The sequence below is a fragment of the Rhineura floridana genome, chromosome 6 (assembly GCF_030035675.1).
Source record: "Rhineura floridana isolate rRhiFlo1 chromosome 6, rRhiFlo1.hap2, whole genome shotgun sequence".
Lineage (NCBI taxonomy): Eukaryota > Metazoa > Chordata > Lepidosauria > Squamata > Rhineuridae > Rhineura > Rhineura floridana.
The window spans coordinates 77,997,696-78,023,741 of record NC_084485.1 but is presented as its reverse complement, the minus strand read 5'-3'; the positions used below and the strand labels follow the sequence as shown (position 1 = coordinate 78,023,741).

The following is a 26,046-nucleotide window of genomic DNA, read 5'->3' as shown; positions in this document are numbered from 1 at the left end:
CATCACACAGAACAACAATTATCTTCTTCCTTAAGGTGTCCTGCAAGGCGAGCAGGGGCAACCCTACAACTATTCAAACAATCTCTTCAAAGTTCCTTAATATTATAATCTGGTCGTGGCGCTTTTGCTCTTATTTTTAATTGGGAAAAATCTCAGATCTTCACCCCTGAAGTTTAGCCAGGACTGACTTCTGGCCTAAAGCCTCCAGGACTCTACTACTAGGACACTTTTCAAACAATGCCTTTGGGTCAGAAAGCAGCAGCTTGATAAAGAGAACACTCTTGGGCCGCACAGATTCGCTTCCTCTTGTGTGTAAGCTGTGGGACGTGCCCGGGAGCCATGGGAGGTCCAGCCCAGGCCACCAACGGGGAGCGCGCCTGACAGAAACCTCTGAGCCGGTGGAGACGGAGAAGAACAGAGATCAGTAACTTCAGCCTCTCCGCACTGGGTGGGTATTTGTGCCTAGCTGCACGTTGCGATACCCAATGCCTCATTCCTCCCACTCCACCTCGGAATAGTCGGAGGAGCGAAGCAGGCCAAGGCCAGGGCCAGGGCCAGGGCCAGGGCCAGGCCCCGGCCCCGGCCCCGGCCCCGGCCGCACCCTCCTCCACCTCCTCCTCCTCCTCCTCCTCCTCCTTCTTACCGAGTAGAAGCAGTTTCACCTCTTTGGCAGCTTTTTCGCCGTCTTCGCGCAGGTTGCGGTCTATCATGCGGCTCCGCTCAGCGGCCGCCTTATCCTCGGCGCTCAACGTACAGCCCATCGCGGCGGCAGGACGAGAGAGGCGGGCGGAACCTCTCGCTCTCCTCAACAGCGACAGACTCGGGAAGAGAACAAGCTCAGAGAGAGAGAGGCACCGGAAACCTATCCAACTTCCTCCTCTCAATTCGCAACCGACGAAAATTGAAATGCACCTTGGGAAATGTAGTCGATGGACACGTCTCTGTCTCCCTCTGAGGGAGGCGGGCCTGACTGAACGATCGATCGATCGATCAATCGATTTCTATGTCCGCATGGTTCCACATCTCGAACTGTGTGCTGAGAATTGTAGCACCTGCAAATCGGTTTCCATAATCATAAAAGGTTGTATACAACTAAGTTATGCTAAGAGTAGAGCCACTAAAATTAATGGACCCAATGTAGTCATGTCCATTAATTTCAATAGGTCTCCTCTGAGTAGAAGAGCTAACATTGGGTATAACCCAAAGGTTTGTACAGTGCCTTTGTCTACTCAGTGTCATGCCAGTGTCTACTGAAGTCCCACTGAGTCCAATGAAATCTACTTCCACCTACATAGGTATAGCAGGGATGGGAACCAGTGGCCTTCCAGAACAGATGTTGGCTAGGCTACAGTTTCTGTCATCTCTGACCATTGACCACGCTGGCTGTGGCTGATGGAGTCCATCAACATCTGGAGGATTACAGGTTTCCCGTCCTTGAACTATAGGACTGCAGCCTTAGACAATACTTTTGTCTGAACAAAGTTGTAGGTGTATGTGTGTTCGTTTAGGGGGGAAATGGTAGTGTTCTCAGGAAATAATGGTGACATCTAGTCATTTTTCATTGAAGTGGTTTGTCAGCAAGGGGCCCTACTTCCACCCCAACAACTGAAAGCAAAGACAAAATTCATGCATTTCCAAACTCAAGTATTATTGTGCATGAAAAGTGTGAAGTTTTCCATTTCTTGAATTAAAAAAAAAATTGTACTGCAAATGCAAATCTAGTTCAGAGCTGTTGTCCCCACATTGTCAGAAAAGGGGGGGGCTGAGTCTGAATCCTTGTATTTCAGATGGTCAGGAAGAGCTGAAGCAGGGTGATTTACGAAAGTCCTGTGTTAATGTTAATCACTGTTAATATTGCAGATGGGGTGGTTGTCGTTACAGCCAATCTGTGTTTTCACAGTTCAGGTGTGTTTCAGTTCAGATACAGCTGATAGCGGCTTGCAATAACTCTGTAATGAATGCATTAGGAGCTGTTGCTCAATCTTCATTAATGCATTCATATGATTTATTTATTCAAAATAAGTAAATGACTATACTCATATGATATAGCAGATACATCTGCGCTACAGTACTATATACTAGGAATCCACAAACCTTTTGGACTGGGTCAGGGGGGTGGGAATTTGGAAATCTGAGAAACAGCCTTAGGCACCATAAAATACTAGTTTTATAGAAGAAAAACTGGTGATGCTCAGAAACCACTACCCCAAACACACAAAGCACCTACACAAACTGCGGACATCCCAAAACACATATAACACAAACAAAAAAGAACCCCCCCCTCAAAAACATAGGGAGCTCCCCAACCAAGCCAAATTCCTCTCTATTTAAAAAGGGGGGGGAAGGAAAGGGGGCCTTGGCAGGCACTACGGAGGGTAACTGGGAGTTGCCATGGTACCCACGGGTACTGCACTGGTACAGTACAGTACATACAGGATATCAAGATGAAGACAGCAGAATTGCTGGGGCTCAGTTCCTGCACTTATAAAACATGAATGCAAGTTTTGGATAAACTCTCACATTAGTGTAGCAGTCTTTGAGGGAGTGGAAGAAAGTGGATTGTGTAAGATAAAACAAGAACTAACAGCAGCCATCCCCCCCCTTCTAATAGCAGGAGGACTAATCAGAGAGGAAAGGAGAGCATGATTCAGGCTGTATAGGTTCCCAATGCATGTTTTTTCTCTGAGATATTAAAATGTCACTTTAAGGGTTTTTACATATTAAATTGCTTTTTATTGGTTTTATTGTTGAAGTTTTTACTGTGAAAGTGCTTCAAGATATTTTATGGGAAAGAAGCAATTCATAAATGAAAACAAACAAACAAATAAGGGAAGCAAAAGCCCCAGAAAAACAGGACTTGGCTCAATTGGCTCAGTACTGTAAGGCCAGACCGATCCTATGCAGACTGAGGCATACCTATGTTAACTCCAGAATGGAAGTTTAATGTTTCAAAAGGGGCATCCAGATATTGCAAATGGGTCATGAGCAACAAGTTGTGTTTTTTTTTAACGTATCAGATTTTTCCCAGAAAGGGAAAATCCAAATTACATGGGGGGGGGAGAGGAGGGAAGGATATAGACAGGCATTTTGATGCTGATATAATTATGAGGATGTTGCAAAAAACACACATGCATTAGGGTTGCCAGGTTCAGGGCCTGAGACTGATCCTGTATCTTTAGGAGAAGAGAAAGTCAGCCAAGTGCAGGTGTTCTTGCAATCCTGTAATGGGAAAAACCACAAGGTGGAATTCTCCCTTCCCCCTGCACAACTTTTAAAGATACAGAAGACCTCTTGGAGGCTGGCCTGGCAACCAAGAGGTCTTCTGTATCTTTAAAAGATTTGCAGGGGGGGGAGGGAGAATTCCACCTTGTGGTTTTTCTCATTACAGTATAGCAAGAACACCTGCACTTGGCTGACTTTCCCTTCTCCTAAAGATACAGAATCAGTCTCAGGCCCTGAACCTGGCAACCCTAGCATGCATAGCTTAGTTGCAAAAATATCTAAGTGGTTTACATAAATTATACATTAAAAATATCCATACCCTATCATACATAAAACCAGCAGTTAAAAATGTACATTGTAAAAGAAAATTACATACTAAAATACATGTTACCTTTACATATCTGGCTAGGCTTGCCAAAACAAAAACAGTGCAATGAAGGTGCCTGCCTAATATCAATGGACAGGGAGTTCCAGAGTGTAGGTGCTGCCACACTAAAACACTGATTCCTTACCAGTGTGAAACAAATAGGCTTTATGCCTGTTCCTGATACCAGACTTGAATGTGAATTTCATAAGCCGTTTTGGGAGCCTCTTGGAGTTATCAAGTGGAATGTGAGTATTCTAAATAAATAAAACTGGTCGTGTTGAAGCTATTTAGATCTAAACTAACACTGGTAGACCTGTGTGTTTAAACTGGATATTTCTTATTCAAATCTAAAATGAGGGGGATAGGGATTGAACTGGGTTTTAAAGTACAAAGGGGAGTTGAACGCCCTTTCCCTGCTCACACACACAGCTTCTCCTCAGAAAGGTGTTTTTCTCTTAAGCTGGGCTCATTTCTGACATTGGAGCCTAGCAGGCAGAACAGCACCTGGAGGAACAAGCTGAAGCAAAGATTTATTATCTCCCATCTGCAGACAGCTTGGCCCTTTAAACCATACCCCAACTCCCACTTTACATGGCATGGTATGAGGATTTATATCCATGCATGGTTAGTTTCTGTTTTAGGCAGAGGCATTCTCTCTTCTGGTTGAATCATGCAAAGCCCAAGCTAAGTCTGAACAAAGAAGCCTGTGCCTGCCCAGGTAGCCACCTATTGTTCCTCTTTTGGGAGGCATACTTCCCATTTTGAGAACCACAGCAAACAAGTATTGCAAAAGAAAATTGCATTAAAATTGGTGCAACAAATTATCAGCCCCCTCAAGACTTGGGGCAATTACATCTTAGCTTTTGTGTATGATTGTTTAATGCTCCTAGAACTCTAATATATAAAACACACCCATGGAAACGTCAGGTTCTAAAACAAACAAAACTTGGAAAAGATAAGTGTCCAGAGTAGTCTCCACAAAGGCTATCACTATTGTTTCACAATCTATTATTCGAATAGGGAAGTTGCTAGCTATACATGTTGTTTTATTGCCCTCTAGTGTCCTTTACCTAGTATTTCTGATGTCTGAAACAAGAAGTGGTTCAGCATATGTATTTGAACTAACCGATGGCCAAATGCATCCCTTGTGAAACCTGAGAAGTACTGTTGCAAAAGTGCAGCACCTCTGAGCTGAATTCTGGGCAGCCTAGAAGATTTTTCTGTGAACCAGAGCCTATATTTTAGTTTAATGGTAGACAATTGTAAAAATTCCCTAAGTGAAGAGGTGTGGCTATCTGGTGAATCATTAATTTTTATTTATTTTTTTGGCAGAGTGGCTACATCTCTCAGTTCTAGGGTTGCCAGGTTCAATCCCTGAGACTGATCCTGTATCTTTAGGAGAAAAGAAAGTCAGCCAAGTGCAGGTGTTCTTGCAACCCTGTAATGGGAAAAACCACAAGGTGGAATTCTCCCTCCTCCCTGCACAACTTTTAAAGATACAAAAGACCTCTTGGAGGCTGGGCCTGGCAACCAAGAGGTCTTTTGTATCTTTAAAAGTTGTGCAGGGGGAAGGGAGAATTCCACCTTGTGGTTTTTCTCATTGCAGTGTAGCAAGAACACCTGCAGTTGGCTGACTATCTCTTCTCCTAAAGATACAGGATCAGTCTCAGGGATTGAACCTGGCAACCCTACTCAGTTCCCCAAACATCATTCCTTCTCTGTCCCAGTATGCTGCAGCGGCTCAGCCAGATGGAGGTCAGGTGAGCAGCGCAGCTCCCACCCCACCCCCTGCTGACTAACACTGAGCTACAGTATTGCCAAACTCTGGAATTCTTCTTATGTTTCATGTGCTTTCTGTGTGCACTGCAGAATATGTTACACACATATAACATGAGGGGGGAATGCAAATAGGCACTATATTATTTATGCAGGTCACAGAATACAGCTTTTCTTAGTGCAGAATTGGAATTGCCTGGGCTCATAGGGTTGTATTCATTGTAGCACCAAATTAAAGTCAGTGGCATACTCGTTCTGTTGCTGAAATGTTTTATGCTAGCAGAAAGTTGTTGCACAAGAGAATGCATAACTGTTTGCTGGTAACTTTGTTAAACAATAGATTGTGCAATGGATTTGTCTGTTGTGTAACATTAAAACTCAATCATCCACTAGTGCAAAAGCTCTTGTACTAGTGGACAGAGAAAGTTGGATACACAGAATTTTAATTTAATTAGTACACCCTGCTGACCTCTCTCACTTGTGCCTGCAAGGAAGCTAACGGCATTTGCTCCGTTTTGCAGCTGAATGTTAGGCTGTTTGAGTTCCTTATGGTAAAATCAGGAAGGAATACAACCCCCTTCCCCCATCGTCATCTTGTTGATAGCAGTTCTCTGATTGTACAGATTATAACACTATCAGGCTAGGGAGCACCCCAAGTAGAGTCAATTGTGTGTGATAGTTTTGTGATATAATTAGCCAGATAGTCTCTGGTTAATTTAGAAAACTCTGCTTACAGGCATGAATCTAGCATCAGTTAGCTTAGCCTTCTGACACTGGGAGACATTAAAAACCAACTGCAAATTGTGATTTTTTTCATCCGGCTTTATAGGTAGGTGTGGAGGTTTATCATTCCATAGAAAGACAACAAAAAAGCCTTTTGGGAATGGCACACAGAGAAAGAAGTTAACTAAATCAACCCAGTTGTCTGAAAATACCATAGCAAGAATAAATGCTTGCTTCCTTATTTTTTATGTTGCCATCTGCTGACTATTTATTGAAACTACAGGTTGGGATTTAATTCGGTAAGGGTAAAAAAACAAATCAGTAATGACTACTACTAATTTAAATAGAGGCGGTAGTGAGACCACTCCTGAAGAGACCCTCCCTGGACCCAGAAAATCTTAATAACTATAGGCCGGTAGCGAGTGTTCCATTCCTGGGCAAGGTCCTTGAACAAGTGGTGGCAGGCCAGCTCCAGACACTCTTGGATGAGACCGATTATCTGGATCCATTTCAGTCGGGTTTCAGGCCTGGTTTTGGCACAGAAACAGCCTTGGTCACTCTGTATGATGACCTCTGTTGGGAGAGAGACAGGGAGAGTGTGACTCTGTTGATTCTCCTTGATCTCTCAGCGGCTTTCAATACTATCAACCATGATATCCTTCTGGGAAGACTGGCTGAGTTGGGAGTGGGAGGGACTGCATGGCAGTGGTTCTGCTCCTACTTGGTGGGTCGGCTCCAGAAGGTGGTGCTTGGGGAACATTGCTCAGCACCCTGGACTCTCCAGTATGGGGTTCCACAGGGATCAGTTCTGTCCCCCATGCTGTTCAACATCTACATGAAACCGTTGGGTGCAGTCATCCGGAGCTTTGGAGTGCGTTGCCATCAGTATGCTGATGACACGCAGCTCTATTTCTCCTTTTCATCTTCTTCAGGTGAGGCTGACAATGTGCTGAACCAGTGCCTGGCTGCGACAATGGACTGGATGAGGGCTAATAAACTGAGGCTCAATCCAGACAAGACTGAGATGCTGCTAGTGGGTGGTTCTTCTGACTGGATGGTGGATGTCCAACCTGTCCTGGATGGAATTGTACTCCCCCTGAACGAGGAGGTTCGTAGCTTGGGGGTTCTCCTAGAACCATCTTTGTCACTTGAGACTCAAGTAGCCTCGGTGGCACAGAATGCCTTCTACCAACTTCAGTTGGTGGCCCAGCTTCGCCCCTATCTGGACAGGGATAACCTGGCTTCAGTTGTCCATGTTCTAGTAACCTCCAAGCTAGATTATTGCAATGCACTCTACGTGGGGCTGCCTTTGAAGACGGTTTGGAAGCTGCAGCTTGTGCAAAATGCAGTGGCCAGATTGGTAACAGGGACCAAACGGTTCGAACACATAAAACCGATCCTGGCGCACTTGCATTGGCTGCCTGTATGTTTCCAAGCTCAATTCAAGGTGCTGGTTTTAACCTATAAAGCCTTACACAGCTTGGGACCACAATACCTGATGGAACGCCTCTTCTGACATGGACCCACCAGTACACTACGCTCAACATCTAAGGCCCTCCCCTGGGTGCCTACTCCGAGGGAAGCTGGGAGTCTGGCAACAAGGGAGAGGGCCTTCTCAGTGGTGGCCCCCAAATTATGGAATGATGTCCCTGATGAGGTGTGCCTGGCGCCAACACTGTTATCTTTTCGGCACCAGTCATATTAGCATGCGTTTTTAAATTGTTTTTTGTATTTAAAATGTGTATATTTGTTTTTATTGTTTTTAATTGCTTTAAACTGCCCAGAGAGCTTCGGCTATGGGGCGGTATATAAATGTAATAAATAAACAAATAAATAAATTGTACCTTGCGAAACACTTTCCCTCTTTAAAAAATTGTAAGATACATGACTGGTATTCCAGTTTTATATTTGGAACGTCTTGGCCAAGGCTATATACTGAGTCTGTAACAGAGGTAAGCCTTGACTGGAGGTCTCCAGCCACTGGACTATGCTGGTGTTTCCCTTGACATTTCTTTTTTTTTTTTTTTCAATAATTTTTATTCAGATTTTCATAAAACATACAAGACAAAATCATAAAACATTCAAAGACAAAAAACAAAATCAAAAATAGTTAAACAAAAAGAAAAAAAGAAAAAAAAAAACAAAAATAAAAAATAAAGAGTAAAATATTGACTTCCCATTTGTCAAAGATCAAATCAGTTATAAGTCTATAATATATAACAATCCTGTCTCTTAAGTCATATTATAAAATCACTTTCCTCCAGTAGTTATCTTACTTAATCATCAAATCTCATAAACATTACTTTATTCTTTCCACAAAAAGTCAAAGAGAGGTTTCAATTCTTTAAGAAATATATCTATCAATTTTTTTTTCCAGATAAGCATATCGATTAATCCATCTCATTACTAATTATGATAATCTTATTGTCATAACCATAGTCAAAATAAACATTTCAATTAATCCATCACATCAGAATCTGTTAGGTTCAATAATTTCAGTAGCCATTGTTCTATTATCTCTATTAGTTCCATTTTCCATCTTCCATCTTCAGTAGTCTTGTTAAGTCCAGTAATTTCAATATCCAATCTTCCATTATCAGTATTCCATAATAATCTTGCTGTCAAAGCCATAGTCATATAGTAAGAGTCTGATGGGGATTACCTCTATCCCAAATATTTTCTTGCCATCCATTCTGAATAGGTTGCTGAAATACTGCTGTAAAATCATATCTCTGTTCTTTTTTTCAAAATACACTGGGTCATCTCTTAAAAGTTTTTCCATTGTCACATGGCTGCAGTTAATTCCATAGATTTTCTCTATATTGGGCTCCATCACATCATTCCAGTCCAGAAGATTATCCATGCCATTGATAACTTTATCTCTAGAATCTTCATTCATTTCTTCAGAGATAACATTGAGTTCCAAACAATAGATTTTATTTCTAAAGTCCATAGACTCCAAATCTTGTTCCTGTTCCACGTTGGTTCCAATCTCCGGGATCTCCTCTCTCACAGGGACCCCTATTCCAGTCTCCAGGGTCACCTCTCTCACAGGGACCCCTGTTCCAATCTCCGGGGTCTCCTCTCTCACAGGGACCCCTTCCAGGGTCACCTCTCTCACAGGGACCCTTATATCTTTAATCTCCTGCTTCATTTTACTCAATTCAATTTTCATTATCTCAATCTCATCCATTATTTTCTGAAACATAGTTATTTCCAGATTTTCAGCCACTTTCTTAATTGCCATTTTAAAAGAAAAATATAGGAAAACCACTTCTTATTTCAGCAACAATTGGGTTAATACTCCAAACTTGGTGACATCACAGTATAAACAGAGCAGACAGCCTTATCTCTCCAATAGTTAAGTAAACAAAATGCAGTTCCCAGGATCGAAACAATTAATGGCAATCGTCAAGAAACAGATTCGTCAAAATAAAATAGACCAAAAAGAGAGTAGTCTCAAAACAGTATAATATTTTTCAAAATAAAAATCTGGAATAGAAATCCCTCTTCTGTGTATATCTTTAGAATGCAAATCCAGGACAGCTTTTTGCAACAAAAACAGAGATAAGCTATTAATTAGTGCGTAGCAGAGAGAAGTTATGGCTCCCCAGTGAGATGTCAAAAACTGATCAATCTGGCAAATCTCTTTTAAACAGCAACAATTTAAGTCAAGTAAAAGAAAAATATAGAAAGAAGGGTGCTTGCCTGTTAGTGCGTTCTCTCTTAGAAGATAAGGTGAACGTTCGCTTTATCAGATAGAGCTTGCTGTTAAAAATCCGTCCCACCTTCGTCGGCTGGACCTCGTCCCATAAATTAATGAGATCTGGTCGTCCCAACAAAAATAGGCTTTGAGGTTAATCTCTTCGTTTCTCCCTACCCGGGAGAAGTTTAATCAGTCAAAAAAAAGAGAAAAAACTGACTGATATATCTGAATAAGCTTCTTTTGAGGCAGGAGCCCGTCTCAAAAGCAGGCACAGGCTAAGTCACCCTTCCCGGAAGTCCCCTTGACATTTCTTGACAAGCACCTTTAGCAGAGTGGCAAGTGGAACTGGGAGTCATAGCCCTATAATAACCCTCTTTTAGCTAACTTTATCTACTGTAAAATATTATAACAAACATGTATTATAAATATGTGGCAGTATTCAACTAACTCATCCCATCAGTGCAAGGATTACTGCTAGCACAATGGGACATCCCCCTCTCCTCCTCCATATGTCCCCTGGGCCCTTCCCAAATCTGCTCTGGAGGGTTGGGGGAAAACCCAGAACAGACTGAGGGGGCACGCAGGGGGAGGGGGGATTCCTATTGCACTAGCAGTAAACCTTGCACTGACGAGAACCTGACTTAGCACTACACTGGATTCAACCCATTCTCAGAATGAAATGTGGAAGACAAGTACATCGCATTTGGGAATTATAACTATTAGCTAACATTCTGTGCAATAATATGGGAAAGATGGGGAGAATGTCATTTTTTTTAACCTGGCAGGTATATTAAAGAAAGGTGATAAGACTTGTGCCCAGATTTACAGCCCATTGTTCAGGGCTCCAGGAGAGACACACAGACGTATTTGCTGCCGTAATGCAGGGAGAGGAACCGCTCTGTCTGACCCTCAAGACACTCCCCTAGCCACAACCCTCACCAGCCCTGCTCAAGGCCCTCCTTGAGTGCTATTGCCTAGCTGGGATACGTTCTTGAGCGGCCTCTTGTTTGCCTGGGTGGAGGATGGAGCGGGGTGTGTGTAGGGGTGTAGAAAGCTGTGCTATTATTGCATGGCTGGCATGTAGCCTACTGTACAAAAGTAAGAGTCCCAGTTGCTCCATCTACTTTGACCATTGGCCAGGCTCACTCTGGCCCCACTCATCATGGGCATTTGGCCCTCAAAAGGTTGCCCATGAGGGAATGTGGCCCTCAAGCTACAAAAAGTTTCCCACTCCTGCAGTGATGTTATGAATTCCAGAAAAGCCCTTGAAACAATGCAACCTGTTGCCTCTTCTACACCTGTCGTGATATAAATCTTCCTCTTGTATTGATGCATTTAGAAGGGCAGGCTTTCACTACTAGAATAACTCTCCCCTCTTGGACATTCTGGGTTTTGAATCTGAAAAAAAGACAGGGCTCAGGTGCGTGGGCGTATTTCTGGCTCAATTGCTGAAACATAGCCCTTTGCTTAGAGTCCCTGCTAACTGACAGTAAAGACTTTGAATGGAGCTACAGATGAGATCAGTCTGAAAGAGTCCTTGATTCCTTATTTTAGTGATTCATAAAGCATGCACTGCAGAACACCATTTTCACTTGCGTATTCTTTGCAGACTTCCATGTTTTCTTATGTTGTGGCTTCTGCATATGAGGCTGTTTTCAAAAGTGCCTGAATGAAAAATACTGTGATGCAGCTGTATGGAATGCACAGAGTGAAGGGAAAGGGGAAATGTTACATAGCAGCAGTGGTGTGGTGGAGGAGGAATGCAGGGGAGTGTAGCTCTGCGATTTTTGTTTTTTTTAGAGGAGCAATGGCATCATCTGCCTGAGCGTCAGTGTAATTGAATGGCCCTCCTTATCCCAGCAAATGAATGAGGTGGCAACGAGAAATTTGTTTGTTTGTATGCTAGAGATGGCGGAGAAATTCAATCCAGTTTGCATTTCAAGCTGAATTTATCAAATTTGCACTTTCTGAAATATGAGAACCAAAACACAGCCATCCTTCAAAATTTGCACTTATCTGAGTTTTGCAGCGTAGTTCTCCAACCAACCAATGTTTACAAAAATGCATATGTTAGGGAAAAGTTCAAAAAAAGAATATGAGTGAAAATAACATACCAAAATCCATTATATAATGAGAAATTCCTTGCAAAAATGTGTACATTAGTCTAAATGTATTTTATTAGGAGAAATGTATTTTATTAGGAGAATTTTGTCCTAAAATGCTGGATAATTTTCATGAGGATTTTTAAAAAGAAAAGTTCACAAATTGATGCAGAAATGTAGAGAAACCAAATTTAAGGTTGGAAAAATGAGAAGCCAAGAGAAATGAAATTGAGTTTTTTTCAACTCTATTTATGATAGAGCAGCATAAAGGAAGTTAGAGAATGAGGACAATAATCAAGCAGAGGCTGCATACTTCTCTTCTTTTGTTTGATGGGTTTCCTCCTTCACAATAATCATTTAAATAGTAACCCTTCTTTACAATATTGTTTGCTAAAGGAAGAAGAATCAGGAGCACACTCTAAGTGCGCTCCCAATTCTTCCTTTGCAGGCAAAATATGCCACTTTTAAAATGTGTCAGCTTTTTCTTTCACCCTGCACACCAACAGAACAAGGAACCAAATTCAGAAAGCACCAGATTTTGATCAGACCCTTTGGGAGATCAGGTCCTTCTAGCTTATCCAAGGCACGCCATCCCAAAATGCCAAGATAGATTGAAATTTACTGGTAGATCTCTGGATGATTTGCAGTAGATTGGGAAGGTGATCTGACTCCCATCTGACAACAGCAACAACTAAAAAGCTTTCCTCTCACCCCAGCCTTAAATTAGGTTGCTGAAAAAGAATGCTGGGGGGTGGGTGGGAGCAGGAGTGGATTTTTTTGTGTGAAAAGGACTTGTGAGGTTGGTTCTCATACTGATTACAAAATTCCTGAGAAGAGGCATCCTGTTACTTAATTTTTAGAGTCTGTGCGTCTGGCTGCCTGAGCCACTATTTTGCTGCTGGCTGTGGCTGGTAGCCCTCAGGGGGTCTAATAAAAAACAAAATAGATCCCACAAGCCTGAAGTCTGCCCACCCATGCACCATCCTACACACACACACACACACACACAGAGAGAGAGAGAGAGAGAGAGAGAGAGAGAGAGAGAGAGAGATCAACCAGGGCGGGGATGCAGGTATGATTGTACTCGCAGTCTATCAAAGAGCTGTGACTACTATTTCAAAAGGTTGCTCCCCTGAGGCTGCCTCCCTGACATCCATGGATTTTTTTCCCCTTCCCAGCCTTTCTATTGTAGAGTAGATGCATCTCATCAGGGCTCCTTGAAGCCACAGTTTCCCCATATGATGAAAAGCCATGGACTGTCTTTTTTTTCTTCTCAATACCTTTTTGTATGGGTCATGTCCTGGTAGTAGAACTGTGTCCCTAGGGAAATTCATCTGACACCTATTTGTTATCTTTTAAGTGCCAGGTTAAGTCATTTTTTAAAATTCCCTCAGGCATTTTAAATGAAGTGAATGTCTTAGATTTGAGCTATATTGCTTACCATGAAAACCCTATTCTGAATTGCATCTGACAGTGTGGTGACTTTGGGAATTGCTTTTGTTTTAGTTGTGTCTTTTGCACTATTTGAATTATGTAACCGCACTTTATTGTAAATTCTTCTTGTGAGCTGCCCTGGGATATAATTGTATAATAAACTATGGGTGGGTGGGGAGCCTTTTTCAGCCCAAGGGCCGCATTCTGTCATAGGGGACCTTCTGGGAGTCACAGGCCAGTGGTGGGCAGGCCAGAGGCAAAAGCAACTGGAGCAATGGATGTAACTCTGCACTTTGTACAGTAGGCTACATTCCATCCACACAAAAGTCAGACGTGTTTCCATCCACCCATAACACGTACCTCTCTACTTCCAGGCAAGCAAGAGGCATTTTCACTGTTCAAGGAGACATTCTAGACAGGCAAAGGAGGACACAAAGCAGGGACAGTGAGACCTATGGAGGGGGGGGATAGCTTAGGGAAAGTCCCATGGGCCAGACAGGGAGGCCGAAACAGCCACATTCAGCCTGAGGTTCCTCAACCCTACCACAGGCTCAGACTAGCAAGCAAAGCATAATTCTTGCTCTCTGACAAAACTGATTTATTAGGTGCCAGAATAAGGGGGAAATCCCCTCAACCTACAGCATTAAAGCTGCAATCCTATACGTACTTACCTGGGAGTAAGTCCTATTGAAGTCAGTGAGACTTAGACCACATTCACACCATACATTGATTCCACTATTATTTCACTTTAAACAGGCATGGCTTCCCTCAAAGAATCCCGGGATGTGTTTGTGAAGGGTGCTGTGAGTTGTTAAGAGACCCTTATTTCCCTCATAGAGCTGATATTTAGAGTCCTCTGGGAAGAGGAAGTGACTGTTAAACCACTCTGGAACTGTAGCTCTGTTAACCCCACCTGACTGTGTAACCTCAAAGGGCTTTACATTCGAAACATGAAAAAAAAAGTGGAGAAGAGGCTTGCCCCAGGAAGCATTCTCAGTCTGTTGCAAAAACAGAGGAGAAGCACATCTCAGCCTAACCTACATCCTCTGAATGCCCCCCCCACACACACACACTTTTCAACAGCTTGAAAAATACTGCAGAGAGAAAGGGCAATAGAGAGAGAAAATAATTTCCTCGGAAATAAACTCTGCAGGCTGCTGATAAAAAATAAACTAACCTACACTCCCCATCACACTGTTGGGGAAGCAGCATCAGCTCTGGATGCTGTTATCAGGACAACCACTTTCCTGGTTGGAGCCTTTTGCTCTCGTTTCAGAAGCCCAGAGCCCATTACTCACACACAGGCAGGGAGCAAATTTCATAATAAATAATAGTTTTATTTGTTGCTCAAGGTTTTGACTGTCCTACATAAAAACTCCCTCCTCTTGCGAAGTCAACCCATCAAAAAGTGTGATCATAGATGGCACTGTTTGTGCAGGCCAGAGGCAGAGCATGTTCAGTGCAAGATTTCCATCAGCATGGTGCAGAGAGGTCATGACCCAAAATAGGTCCCATGAAGTCTGGCAGGAAAAGGGTCAATGATGGGAAGGCTTCACCTTAACTAAAAGGTTGAGAATTCTGCACAGAAATAGACCTTAATTTTGCAAGTAAACCTCTCCCACCCCCATTTTGCTGTGTAAAAATCTGAAAATTGGACAGATTGCCACAATTTTACATAACATACACCATTTTGAAATTGCAGTATTTGCATCTCTACCCTCACCTCCAGCCTCTGAACTATTGAGGAGAAAGAGTTGTGGGAGAGGACATGAAAGGAGAATGCACATGGGAGGCACAGATGTGCATATGGAAGGAAAAAATTAGAAAAGGAGGCCACAACAAGGAGCTGGATTACATGCAGAGTCCCTCTGAATCTTGTCCTATCCAGCCCCTATTTGTTTCCAGAGCCTTTAGTAAACACTACCCATATGTTTTCTATGCAACAACTCTATGGATTGAATACATATACATATAAAAATTGCAAGTTGAGACTGCAGATTCTGAAAAAGAAACAACACCAGATCCTTTACCAGAAAGCAAGATGCTGTATCTCACAGTACAATCACATCCATGCAGAGATGGTTAAGCCACCCAAATACTCCTGCTGATCATCATCACAGGGCCTGACATTGCATTCTGAAGTGCTACAGGGATTGGCAGGGAATGCCTGAAGGCATTGCAAATTTTTGGTGTGGTTGTCATCCCCATTTCACTCTCCCTGAGATGCCAGTAGTTCTACTTGTTTAAGGGGTTAGCAGCAGATTTGCAGGATGTGTTTGTGTATCTGTGTGTTTAGGTGGCTGAGATGGGAAGGCTCATCTTTTCCACCTTAGAATGTGCTCTTTAGAGGCTCATATTATAGAAAACTGTTGTTGCTCTGTGGTCAGAAGCCATGGAACTGGACTAGATGCCCTTAATACTGGATTAAACAAAATAAGTCTACAGCTCCAGGGCGCCAACAAAAACACATTCTTCTTTTCACTAAGGTTCCTTCAACAGGGAGGCCAGAATGAGTAACAAGTTACTTTTAAGAGGCAGTGAGATGAAAGCAGTTTTAAGCTGTTGCTTAATTTGAGCAGTGACATGGAGGAAAGGCCTATGTTTCCAAGGTGTTTTCAAATTTAAATCTAAGATGGGATGATGCTGAATTTCCACCAATGCCAGCTCTAAACAAGTCTATCCATGTCACGCCTACTTTGATCCCCTCATCCTAAGGGTGTTGCTTGAAGGATCATTTCCATTGGTGGAAGAGCCATGGGAAATATAGTGCCTGTAGGAAGGAGACACTAACTAGCAAGGATTGTGTGTGTGTGTTTGTGTGTTGCAACTGCCAAAAGTTTGGAACTGTGGCTGCTGTACCAATTGCTAGTCCAGCCTTTGCCAACCTGACCCTCTTCTGATGTTTTGGACTACAACCCCTATGATCAGGCCTAGCCACAATAACTGTGCTGGCTGGGCCTGATGGAGCTGTAGTCCAAAACCACCTGGAGGGAACCAGGCTGGCAAAGGCTGGACTAGTTCCTCTACGGACAGCAGAGCATCAGTGAGCACACCAGTCACCCACAAAACTCTGCATCTAGGAAGCATCCTAAGGGAAGCCATCCAATCGTAATTGGGAGGCATCATACAGCAGCTGTGGAAGATGGGAGAGGATTGGATTCACAGAACTGGGTAGGGAGTTGGGGGGTGCTTAAAATGAGAAACTCTGTTCACCTTGCAGTCTGGAGATATCCGAGGCTCAACTTTTAATAAATTGTTGAGTAGACTGTGTGCAGTGGTGGCTGGTGCCCATTGGGACTGGTGGGGCAGAAGGCAGAGAGGCCAACAGTAGGTAGAGCCAAAGGGCAATAACAGGCAGAGCCAACTAATTCTAGTTTTGCCCCACCCTCCTCCTCACTGAGACTGAGGAGGAGGAGGCTGACAGCCAGGCTTACTCTCTGAACTGGATGTAAGTAAGAAGGGGCTAGCTAAGTGCCTAGATGAGCACCCCATTTGCTCTAACGGACCAGCCTCCATTGACTGTGTGGGAGCAAGAGGCATATGCAGCAATTAGACATCAGGTGATTGATCCTGACTGAGCATGACATGTACTGGACCATCATCACATATACCAGCCTTCCCCAAGCGATGTTGGACTATAACCCACATCATCCCCAGCCAGGAGAGCCAGCGGTCAGGGATGATGGGAGTCGTAGTCCAACAGCATCTAAGGACCCCAAGCTTGGGGAAGGCTGATGTATATGAAAGCCCAGTTGATCACATTTGTTTTCCATCATGGCATGCTTTTTTTGCCTGCACAAACACACTGGAAGTCTAGTGGAACAGAGTGCTGGAGAGGGAAGGCAGTGGGTCTCTGTGTGCTCCATGCAAAAAGACCAATTGCTTCTCAAACACAGACATCCTTGCAAGGACCCTTACATTTTCAAACCAGCAAACTCCCTAACAAGTTGTGTTTTACTGTCCCCTACAGAAGTCAATGGCTTTTATTGATTGAAATAAAGCAGCTTCAACTGAGGACCCAGTTCAAGTGTGGCAAAACCAGGTTCCTGCCACTGACTTTGTGATTACCAGTATCTTGTTCACTTTCTACAATAGGGAAAGCTCCCCATGCTTCATTGACTTCAGCAACAGAAAGGAAATGCAATCCTTCAGAGTGAAACTTTCCTACTGGAATGACACAAACATCAATCTTTAAAATCTCCCTACATCATAAAGGTCCATTGCTCTATCTACTGCCTCTTGTTCCTGGACCTTTGGGTGCCTCACTCATGCAAGGCCCAAACAACAATGAGCAATGTCAGTCATATAAGTCAAGGGTCACCAGCTTAGCACGAGGTAGATGCAAGGAGGGATCACCCCTTGTCAGACCCCTTGTTCTTCAACAGGATTAACTTCCCACAGAAAAAAGTTCTGGGGAACTATCAATACACTTTTGTAAATTGGCAAGGGATGTGGATGGGAAACCTATGACCTTCCAGATGTTGTTGGATTCTAACTCCCATTAGCCCCAACCAGCATCGACAACAGTCAGGGATTCTGGGGGTTGTAGTCCAGCAACACCTAGAGGTCCCCCACCCATGGATAGATGAAAACTACAGAAAGTTTTAAAACATGAGGCTGTTTTTAACTCCAAACCTTAAGAATGAGATGAGGTGGGGTGGGTGGGGGAGGGAGAGCAATTATCATCCCACACTGGTCAAAATTGAATGAAATGGTTCAGATACTAGCAGGAGCTGTTTCTTGGATTGACAAGTGAGTTGGAGAGATAAGGTCCCAATTACCATGCTTTTACATTTATTAAATACTCTCCCCCCCGCCTTCATCAGCTGCTATGTTCTGCATTATTTCACATACAATAAAATCAGATTGTCAAGTGCAAAAACAGCTACAGCTCAGGCTTGGGTGAATGTGCTGCCCTGATGTAGCTGTCAGAGACAGTGATGTCACTGTTCATGTGCTGGTCCAGGAACTCTGAGGTCTCTTCTGCAATTTGCCCTGGGATCCGGAAATCAATGGTTGGCTGGTCCCTTTTAGGGCTAGGATAGGTACAAGTGTTCCTGGCCTCAGCATTGCAACCCGTCCCTTGCAGGAACTGCAAGAAGTTTTCCTCAATGGAGCCTTCCCTGCTTGGTAACCTGAGGTCTTCCTCGGGTGGCTGCTTGAAGAAACAGGTGAGGTGCTTGCTTAGCTCTCCTCGGATCTGTCGGTTGAGGCACCCGTAGAAAAAAGGATTGGACGTGAAAGAAAAATAGCCAATCCAAGTAACCACATTTTCTGTCTGCCGGCCGGGGAAATGGGAGCTAAGCATGGAGTAGAGATGAAAGGAGAAATATGGCAGCCAACAGAAAAGGAATTGCCCTCCCACTGCTAGAAGGATGATGACAGCCTTTCCACCCCCAAACGTCCTCTGAGGGGTAGTCCGAGGGGCTCCTGAGCTAGTCACCATAGTGGATCTACTGCTAAGGGATTCTGACCGCTGCCGTGGGGTGTCCATCCAAGTGGGGAGTGGACCATGGTGCATGGCAGCTACTCTGGCCACTTTGAACATATTGCAGTAAACAACCAAAATAATGAGGACAGGCAGAAGGAAGTAGAAAAGAGCAAAGAAAACCACAAAAAATTTGCAGTAGGCACTCCGACTCCACTGCAAAGTGCAGCTCCGTCCACCATAGGCTGTGGAGCTACTGACGTGATCTTGGGAAAGCCACCCCAGGATGGGGATGATGGACATGACTACTGCCTTGACCCAGATGCCAACCAGGACACAGACCACCAGGCCTACAGTCATTTTCACCTCATAGCGCATAGGGTGCACCACATAGTAGTAGCGCTCTACATTAATGGCTGAGATTGATAGGATGCACATGGTGATGAAGCAAACACTCAGGAACAGGTAGATGCGGCATATGGCATCCCCAAAGGCTGTGCCATCAAAGAAGGCTGAACTGGACAGCATAGCAAGAGGCATTAAGGTGACTGCAGCCAGGAGATCCACCAGACAGAGGTGGAACACAAAGACAAACTTCCTCAGTGCAGGTGTCTTGATAATGACCATCATAATGGCTACATTGCCTACAATGGCTGTCAGGTCAATCAAGAGCATGAAGAAGAGGCCCACAGACTCAGAGGCCACATCCCTGGTCTTGGTGTCAACGCTGGAATTGAGAAGCATAGAGCTCTGGGTGGTCTGCAGCAGCCTTCTGATCCTGACGGAATTCCGCACCCAATGGGTAGGGAGAGAAGGCTCCATGGAGACTAGCACCTCCCTTCACAAGTCCATCACCCATCCTATTCTGGGTCCCCAGGGAGTGATCAGAGAGAATCAACAGTGGCAGTGGTGAATGAGCAACCCCCAGCCCTGAAATCACATTCTTCCCAGCATTCAGAAACAAACAGGACAATGGGGCATTTCAAAGGCTCTTATACCTTCCATTGCTATTCAGTTCTGTAAGCCATTGTACCTATGGATTGCACTTAATCAAGCATGTTTTTCACCTCATTTTGATTGTACTTCATTGGATGTAACAGCATGGTGATGCAGAAGGACCATGGAATCGATTCTGGCTATGGAGAAGAGTATCTCTCTTGCTCATTTTGTAAAGCTTTACTGTGTCTCTCGATGTGGTTTTTCCCATGCAAATGTTAGCACCTACAAAGAAACAGATTTACAGGTTAATCACTATGTCAGCCAAATGCATTTTGCACCCACATTTTAGGGTACAGTACAAGGAAGCTTAAGAGACCAGTATGGATTAAATAATTCTGCAGGTATGCACTGCATAGGCTAAGAGCACTGAAATAGCACTTACAGTCTCTGCAGTTAGCTCCATGTGGCCTAGTTCTGAGATGGAAGGCAACCTCAGGCCAGGTCATGGGATGATTTTCCCAACACAATTTCTTTGAGCAATAAACATGCAGTTTCATTGGTTACATGGGATCCGGGTGCCTCCCTTTGTAGGTTGTGCTTCTACTGCAGGAATATCACTCAAACTGCAGTTTGCCATTGCTGGGAAAATATAAATTTCCCATGCTATAGTTTTGCTACAACTACTGAGAGTGGTTATGCAAGTGCCAAAGGTGCTTATTGTAGTGGTTCTCAAATTGCTAACTCCATTCAGATGATTCACAGAAATGTAGAGGGACAGTAAAAAAATATTGACCCTGCACTTGATTCATTTTTTTCCTGACAATGGAGATAGAGGCCGTTTTGACCAGAGCTGGATTTATCAAGTAGGCTAACAAGGCTTTAACCTGCAGCCTGTGAATTTCATTATACGGTGCTGGTGCAATACACTAATTTCCCCCTAAAAATTTAACAGTTAAAGGGGCCCTTCTCTGCTGCTTGGCCTACTGCCACACACAGGTATGCACACTGTGATTTTCATATTATAGCGCTGGTTCTGATGATGAGGCTGGCACTGAAGAGAAAGAAGTTATTAAGTAATTTGCCAACCACCAGTTTTCAAGTGGTCCATATGGGGTGAGGGTTGGGCTGAGAACCACTGGCCTATGATGCCTGTGATGCAAATTATGATAGCTTACACATGCCATTTTTAAACATATTTTACTGAATAAGCATTCGCTTGCTTTACAGCTCTAGCATGGGAGCATTTTCAGTGTCTATAGACCAGAGCAGCCTTCCCCTCCTATGGCTGCTGAACCATCTCTCCTTCACTGAAACACACCCCTTCCTTCTTTCTTTCCTTTAATGTTGATCCACCCCTTTCCACAAGAAAATGTCTCAAAGCTACTTGCAAATCCATAATATACAAAACAGCAATCATTTAAAACCAAGCACATAAGGAAAATACAATAAAGCAAAAAGTGCTCATCCAACAATAATTATAAAAAGGACAAATCCTACCCCACACTACAAGTAGAGAACCACATAAGAGGCCAGAAATCATAACACAATTTGATGCCAATTAACAACCAAAAGCCTGGGTAAACAGGAATATCTATAGTGTTTTGTTTGTAGACATAAAAAAGTGGTTGCAAATACAGATACGACTGTTCCCCTGCAGCAGAACTCCAACCCTTCTATAACAGGTAGACTGAATACTGCGATATTAAGGGGATCATGGCGGGGGTGTTGCATTCATGATAAAATGCTACTGGGGCATGCATTGTCTTATCTTTTGGACGAGCCCACAGTCATCCTCAGAATAATACCGGTGTAGATCACTAGAGTGGGAAGTGTAGCAACCTGCCAAAGGCTGTGCCAGGACTGGTACCAAGTTTTCCAGGCCTGACTTTCAGTCTGTCTCTTATGCTGAGACAGATGGATCCTCCTTGGTGTTCACTTGCCTCATGAGGCTGAAAGCAGCAGTGTAAAAACAAGCTGGGCCCCAGCACATGTCGTCTGGTCTTGGTTTTGTCTGTTACCCTGAACTACAATTTCACACAGAAAAGGAGCCAAAGAATGTTTTCACACACCACTTTAAGCTCCTCTGAGTCTGACACTCTCTATTTGTGTGCATGTGTGAACACAGTTAATGTGGAATGGAAACAGACCAGAACAAATTTTAAATTGACTGCCTACTCTGGCCAATGTAAGTTCTGCATTTGCATTACTGATGTGGCATATATATTCCTCCCTGTGAAAAGAAGTCAGGGAAGCATCCTCTCTGGTGTGCTGAGGTGTTGGCAATCCAACCAGAAGGTGAGCCAGTCAAACTGAAAGTGACGTTAGAGGGAGAGCACCCTGAGGATACAGCACTGCTCAGCCCAACTGAATAAAGGTAGGGCAAGAGATGCATCAGGTGTGGGTCCCAGCTGCCATGAAAGAAAAGTGGAAACAGGAGCTGACAAAGTGATACATGGGAAAGGAAACAGGAGTGAATGAGGCTGCAGCAGACAGAGCGAGTCTGAATGGAAGCCCATGAGACAGAAGGCAAGGAGAGAGTGTGGGTAAAGGTAAGACGGGAGCCTGGTGTGAAGGAGAGAGTCAAGATGAGAGAGTGAAAGTGGGTAGACTGGAATGGAATGAAGGACAAAAAGGGACGAATGTGTGAGTGAGCATGAAACAGAGGAGGACTTATAAGCAGAGAGCCAAGTAGTAAAACAGGCAAAAACCGGGGAAAGAAACAAGAGACAAGAGTAAGACACTGGCTGAAGCAAGAATAAGGGAAAAGAACATAATCTGCGGTGAATTAAGAGAGGAGGAATTACAGCTGAATAAAAGGGGATGACAAGCCTTACGAAGGAGGGAAGGAATAGATAAGGGACAAAGGAAGTCTGTAAAGTCTGGGACAGCAGATTCCATTGGCAGGAGTATAAATACACAAACCTAAGGGTGTGCCTACTGATGAGAAGAGCCCTAACCTTGAAAGAGGGAGAGGCTCATCAGGTGGCTTTGAACATAAAAGACACACTGGAGCTCTGAAAGCACTTGAGACCCACAAGAAGTAAGTTAGGAGTCCTCACACTCTCATTTAAAATGTAAATGTACTGCCTTCAAGTCGATTCCAACTTATGGCGACCCTATGAGTAGGTTTTCATGAGGCTGAGAGGCAGTGACTGGCCCAAGGTCACCCAGTGAGCTTCATGGCTATGTGGGGATTCGAACCCTGGTCTCCCAGGTCATAGTCCAACGCCTTAACCACTACACCACACTGGCTCTCACACTCCCATTTAAGCATTATTAATTTCAAAACAAGGCTAAATGGCAATAAATTTGGTTGCTTGGGATGACCCTGCAGTCATACTTTAAAAGCCTCCAAAGAGAATAGGAATGGGATAATTGCTGTGTCCTATATGATAGTTACTTGGCAGCATCCTTCCTGTAAACTAGGGATGGGAAATCAGTGGGCCACCAGAGGTTGCTGGACTACAACTCCTATAATTCCTGACAATTGGCCATGCTGTCTGAGGATGATGGTAGTTGAAGTTCAGAAACATCTGGAGGCCACAGATTCCCCATCTATGCCCTGAACAGATATGGAAGGATACACACCAAGATACACATCAAGACTCAGGGTGGGTTAATTACTTTTAAAGTATGATGCTTTTAAGAACACCTAACTAAAATAATTTCCATAGCCCACCATTGGAAAATACAAAAATGATGGGGAAATGATAGACACATACCCCCAGCATTCCAGGAAACACCACCATAGCACACCAATTAAGGACTGTGCAGGCAATGACAGCTGCATGCTACATAGGGAAAGCCAATCTGTGCAGGCCAAGCAGGTGCCATGTCTATCATGTTGCCATGCTCCCAAAATGAAAAACACAAAGGCAACCACAAGGACATAAGAAGAACTCCACTGGATCAGATCAAGGACTCCTTATTCCATTTGTCTGTTTAGATCCTGAACTAGCAAGAAAGCCCACTCTACAAGCAAGAAGAGAGCCCCAGCTGATTATGTTTCTGCCTCAATGACAAAGCATCAAGGTAACAAACAAGTTAGGCAAGATCCAATTTACATCATTCCAATAACATTTATAAACATCTATTATGGTTTAGCTTTCTGCAAAGATCCAATTATTTCCTCCAGCATTCTAGGAGATGCTGAGGCACTCAAAGCTGACAGTCCATAAATAGACACCAAAAGTTGCTGTAGCTGAAGATATTGCCATTCAGCACTAGCAGGTAAGTGGTATCTAAATCACAAAACTGAAAATGACAAAAATCTCCATCCAATCCTATTAACTCATATAATGTATAAATCCCACTATTAGCCCTCTTCATCCACTAAAGGACTACCTGTCTATTTGCAAATCCAGATTACCCCATAATTTAGCATGGGCATATGGGTCAAAATATGAAGAAATATATACCATGCCTCCTTAGCCACTGAAATTGCAGGTAGAAAAGCCTTTCCTTTTTATACATATAGACCCTAGCACCATCCATCCATACAGGGGTGCCCAATACATCATCTCCAAGATAACTCATGCGGGGGTGGGGGGTGTTTCAGAAAAAGAAGCTTGCCAATCATTTGTATAAACTAAATAAGCTACAGTCTTGAAAATTCAGTCCTTCCGTTATTGACAACTGCAGCAATATTAAACAATGGAGGGATTATTTCCCTCTTCCTCTGCAATGCCCTTCTTCTCAAGACCCTCATTTTCCATAATAGTAGGGGAACTGGCTATCACCCTGGAAGAGTGATGCCACTATCACATTCCTGATTACCTTTTTAACCAATTTGACACTCTTGGCTTCTCTGGGTCATCTACCTTAACCTCCAAGAAATGCACTTGTTCCCTGAGAATCAGGAGATCTTTGTACCTAAAGCACACCCACAAAACGCAGATATTTGTATATATATTCTTTACAATGCACTGAATACCCTACACACCCCTGCTGGCTTTATACCTGCTTGCCTGTTGTTTTTAATGAGTTAATTTACTTTGGAGCTTGGGATTTGTTAGGTCAAAAAGTGAGAAGAGTGTAGCCTGCCCAAGCATCCTTCTCCTGCTGTTGAACTCACACAGCTACCTAACTTGCTTGTTACTTTGATGCTTTGTTACCCTCAATTAAGTAGAAGCAGCAAGGGAAGCCAATGGAACCCCACTGTGTGCTTTGCTAAAACAGAAGCACAGTGACTCTGATGGTACCTGGTTTTAATCTCACATGCCCCCTTTGAAGCATATTCTTCCTGGTATGCTTCCCCAGACAAAGGGGTGCATGGCAGAGGCCACAGGCAGCCCCTTGCAATGCTGCTTCCCGGTGCACCTCAACATACACAGGAGAAGGCACCTTTCCACCTCTCCTCCTGCTCCTGGGGGAACAAGGATTGGAGGGAACAGCATTTTCCTGCTCATAGGGCCTGGGAGAGAAGCATGAAGTGCTTTCTGAAAGCAGGGGCTGGTTGCATTCCTGCCAATGACAGGACAGAAGGGCTAGTCATGGACAGCTGGCTTGCCTCGCTCTGTCATGTTTGACATCTCCTGCCCTCCATTGCATGACATGGTTATAAGGTGGGCAACAGGGAAGAGATGAAGTGTGATTTCCCCAATGGTCTCCTGTTTTCTTGCTTATATAGGCCGCCCTCTATCACGCTGGGTGGTCTGGGGGCAATGGCAGCCAATAACTGGCCAGCAGGCGATCATGGCAGGTCTGATGAGGAACCTCTTGTAGAATGCTCTTGGCCAGCAAGAGGAGGTGCAGCAGTACCTTTGTAACATAGACAGTCATATGTTGGGATGTTTGAATCATTAGCTGATACGCATTCAGCACACCCTGAACCAGGGCACCCATCCAGCAAAAGCTGAAGAGTCTGTTGCCTTGCTCTGGGAGGGTCCAGTGGGTAGGCAACCAGCTGTGGGTGATGGAAACAGCACAGGTAGCCATCCTAGCTATGCTAGCTTTGAGGGCCCATTGGCCTTTTCTACCCTGCTGCTCCTGTCAATGTAAATATCGCTTGTTCCCTGACCATCCTGCCATCCATTCCCCACTCCTCTTTCTCCACACTGGTTGTAAATTCCTTGTTTAACATAACAGTTTTATTGTCTTCTGTTAGCTTCTGTGGCTGTATTTCCTTGCTTAGGCCATTCTTCCGAGTTGGTGGGTGTGACATAGGCTTCCTGTGAAGTTCAGATGAGTGGTGGGTGGAACATCCCCTTGGTGAGGAGGGCCCCACAGTGACACACCACTCCCATTGGTCTGGGTGCTCCAGATCCTGGCTGCCCTATCTGACTGGTCGTCTGGCTGCCAGTCATATGTGGCCCCTTCTATCTTGTTAGTGGCTAGCTGCCCTACCTCT

General features: G+C 44.0%; 2 protein-coding genes across 11 annotated transcripts in view; both read right to left on the bottom strand.

Moving 5' to 3' along the window:
• The window catches only part of GNAI3 (G protein subunit alpha i3), a 35,334-nt gene extending 34,424 nt beyond the window's left edge, over window positions 1-910 (bottom strand). Inside the window, exon 1 of the mRNA XM_061632579.1 lies at window positions 644-910. Within this exon, the coding sequence (XP_061488563.1) occupies window positions 644-761 (118 nt within the window). The 5' untranslated portion in view covers window positions 762-910. The remainder of the gene's footprint in view (window positions 1-643) is intronic.
• Window positions 911-18,101: 17,191 nt separating this feature from the next.
• GPR61 (G protein-coupled receptor 61) overlaps window positions 18,102-26,046 on the bottom strand; it is a 91,956-nt gene continuing 84,011 nt past the window's right edge. For all 10 annotated transcript variants that reach the window (XM_061632575.1, XM_061632573.1, XM_061632569.1 and 7 more), the window contains one exon: window positions 18,102-19,979. In XM_061632575.1, coding sequence (XP_061488559.1) covers window positions 18,216-19,580 — 1,365 coding nt within the window. In that variant the 5' untranslated portion in view covers window positions 19,581-19,979 and the 3' untranslated portion in view covers window positions 18,102-18,215. The remainder of the gene's footprint in view (window positions 19,980-26,046) is intronic.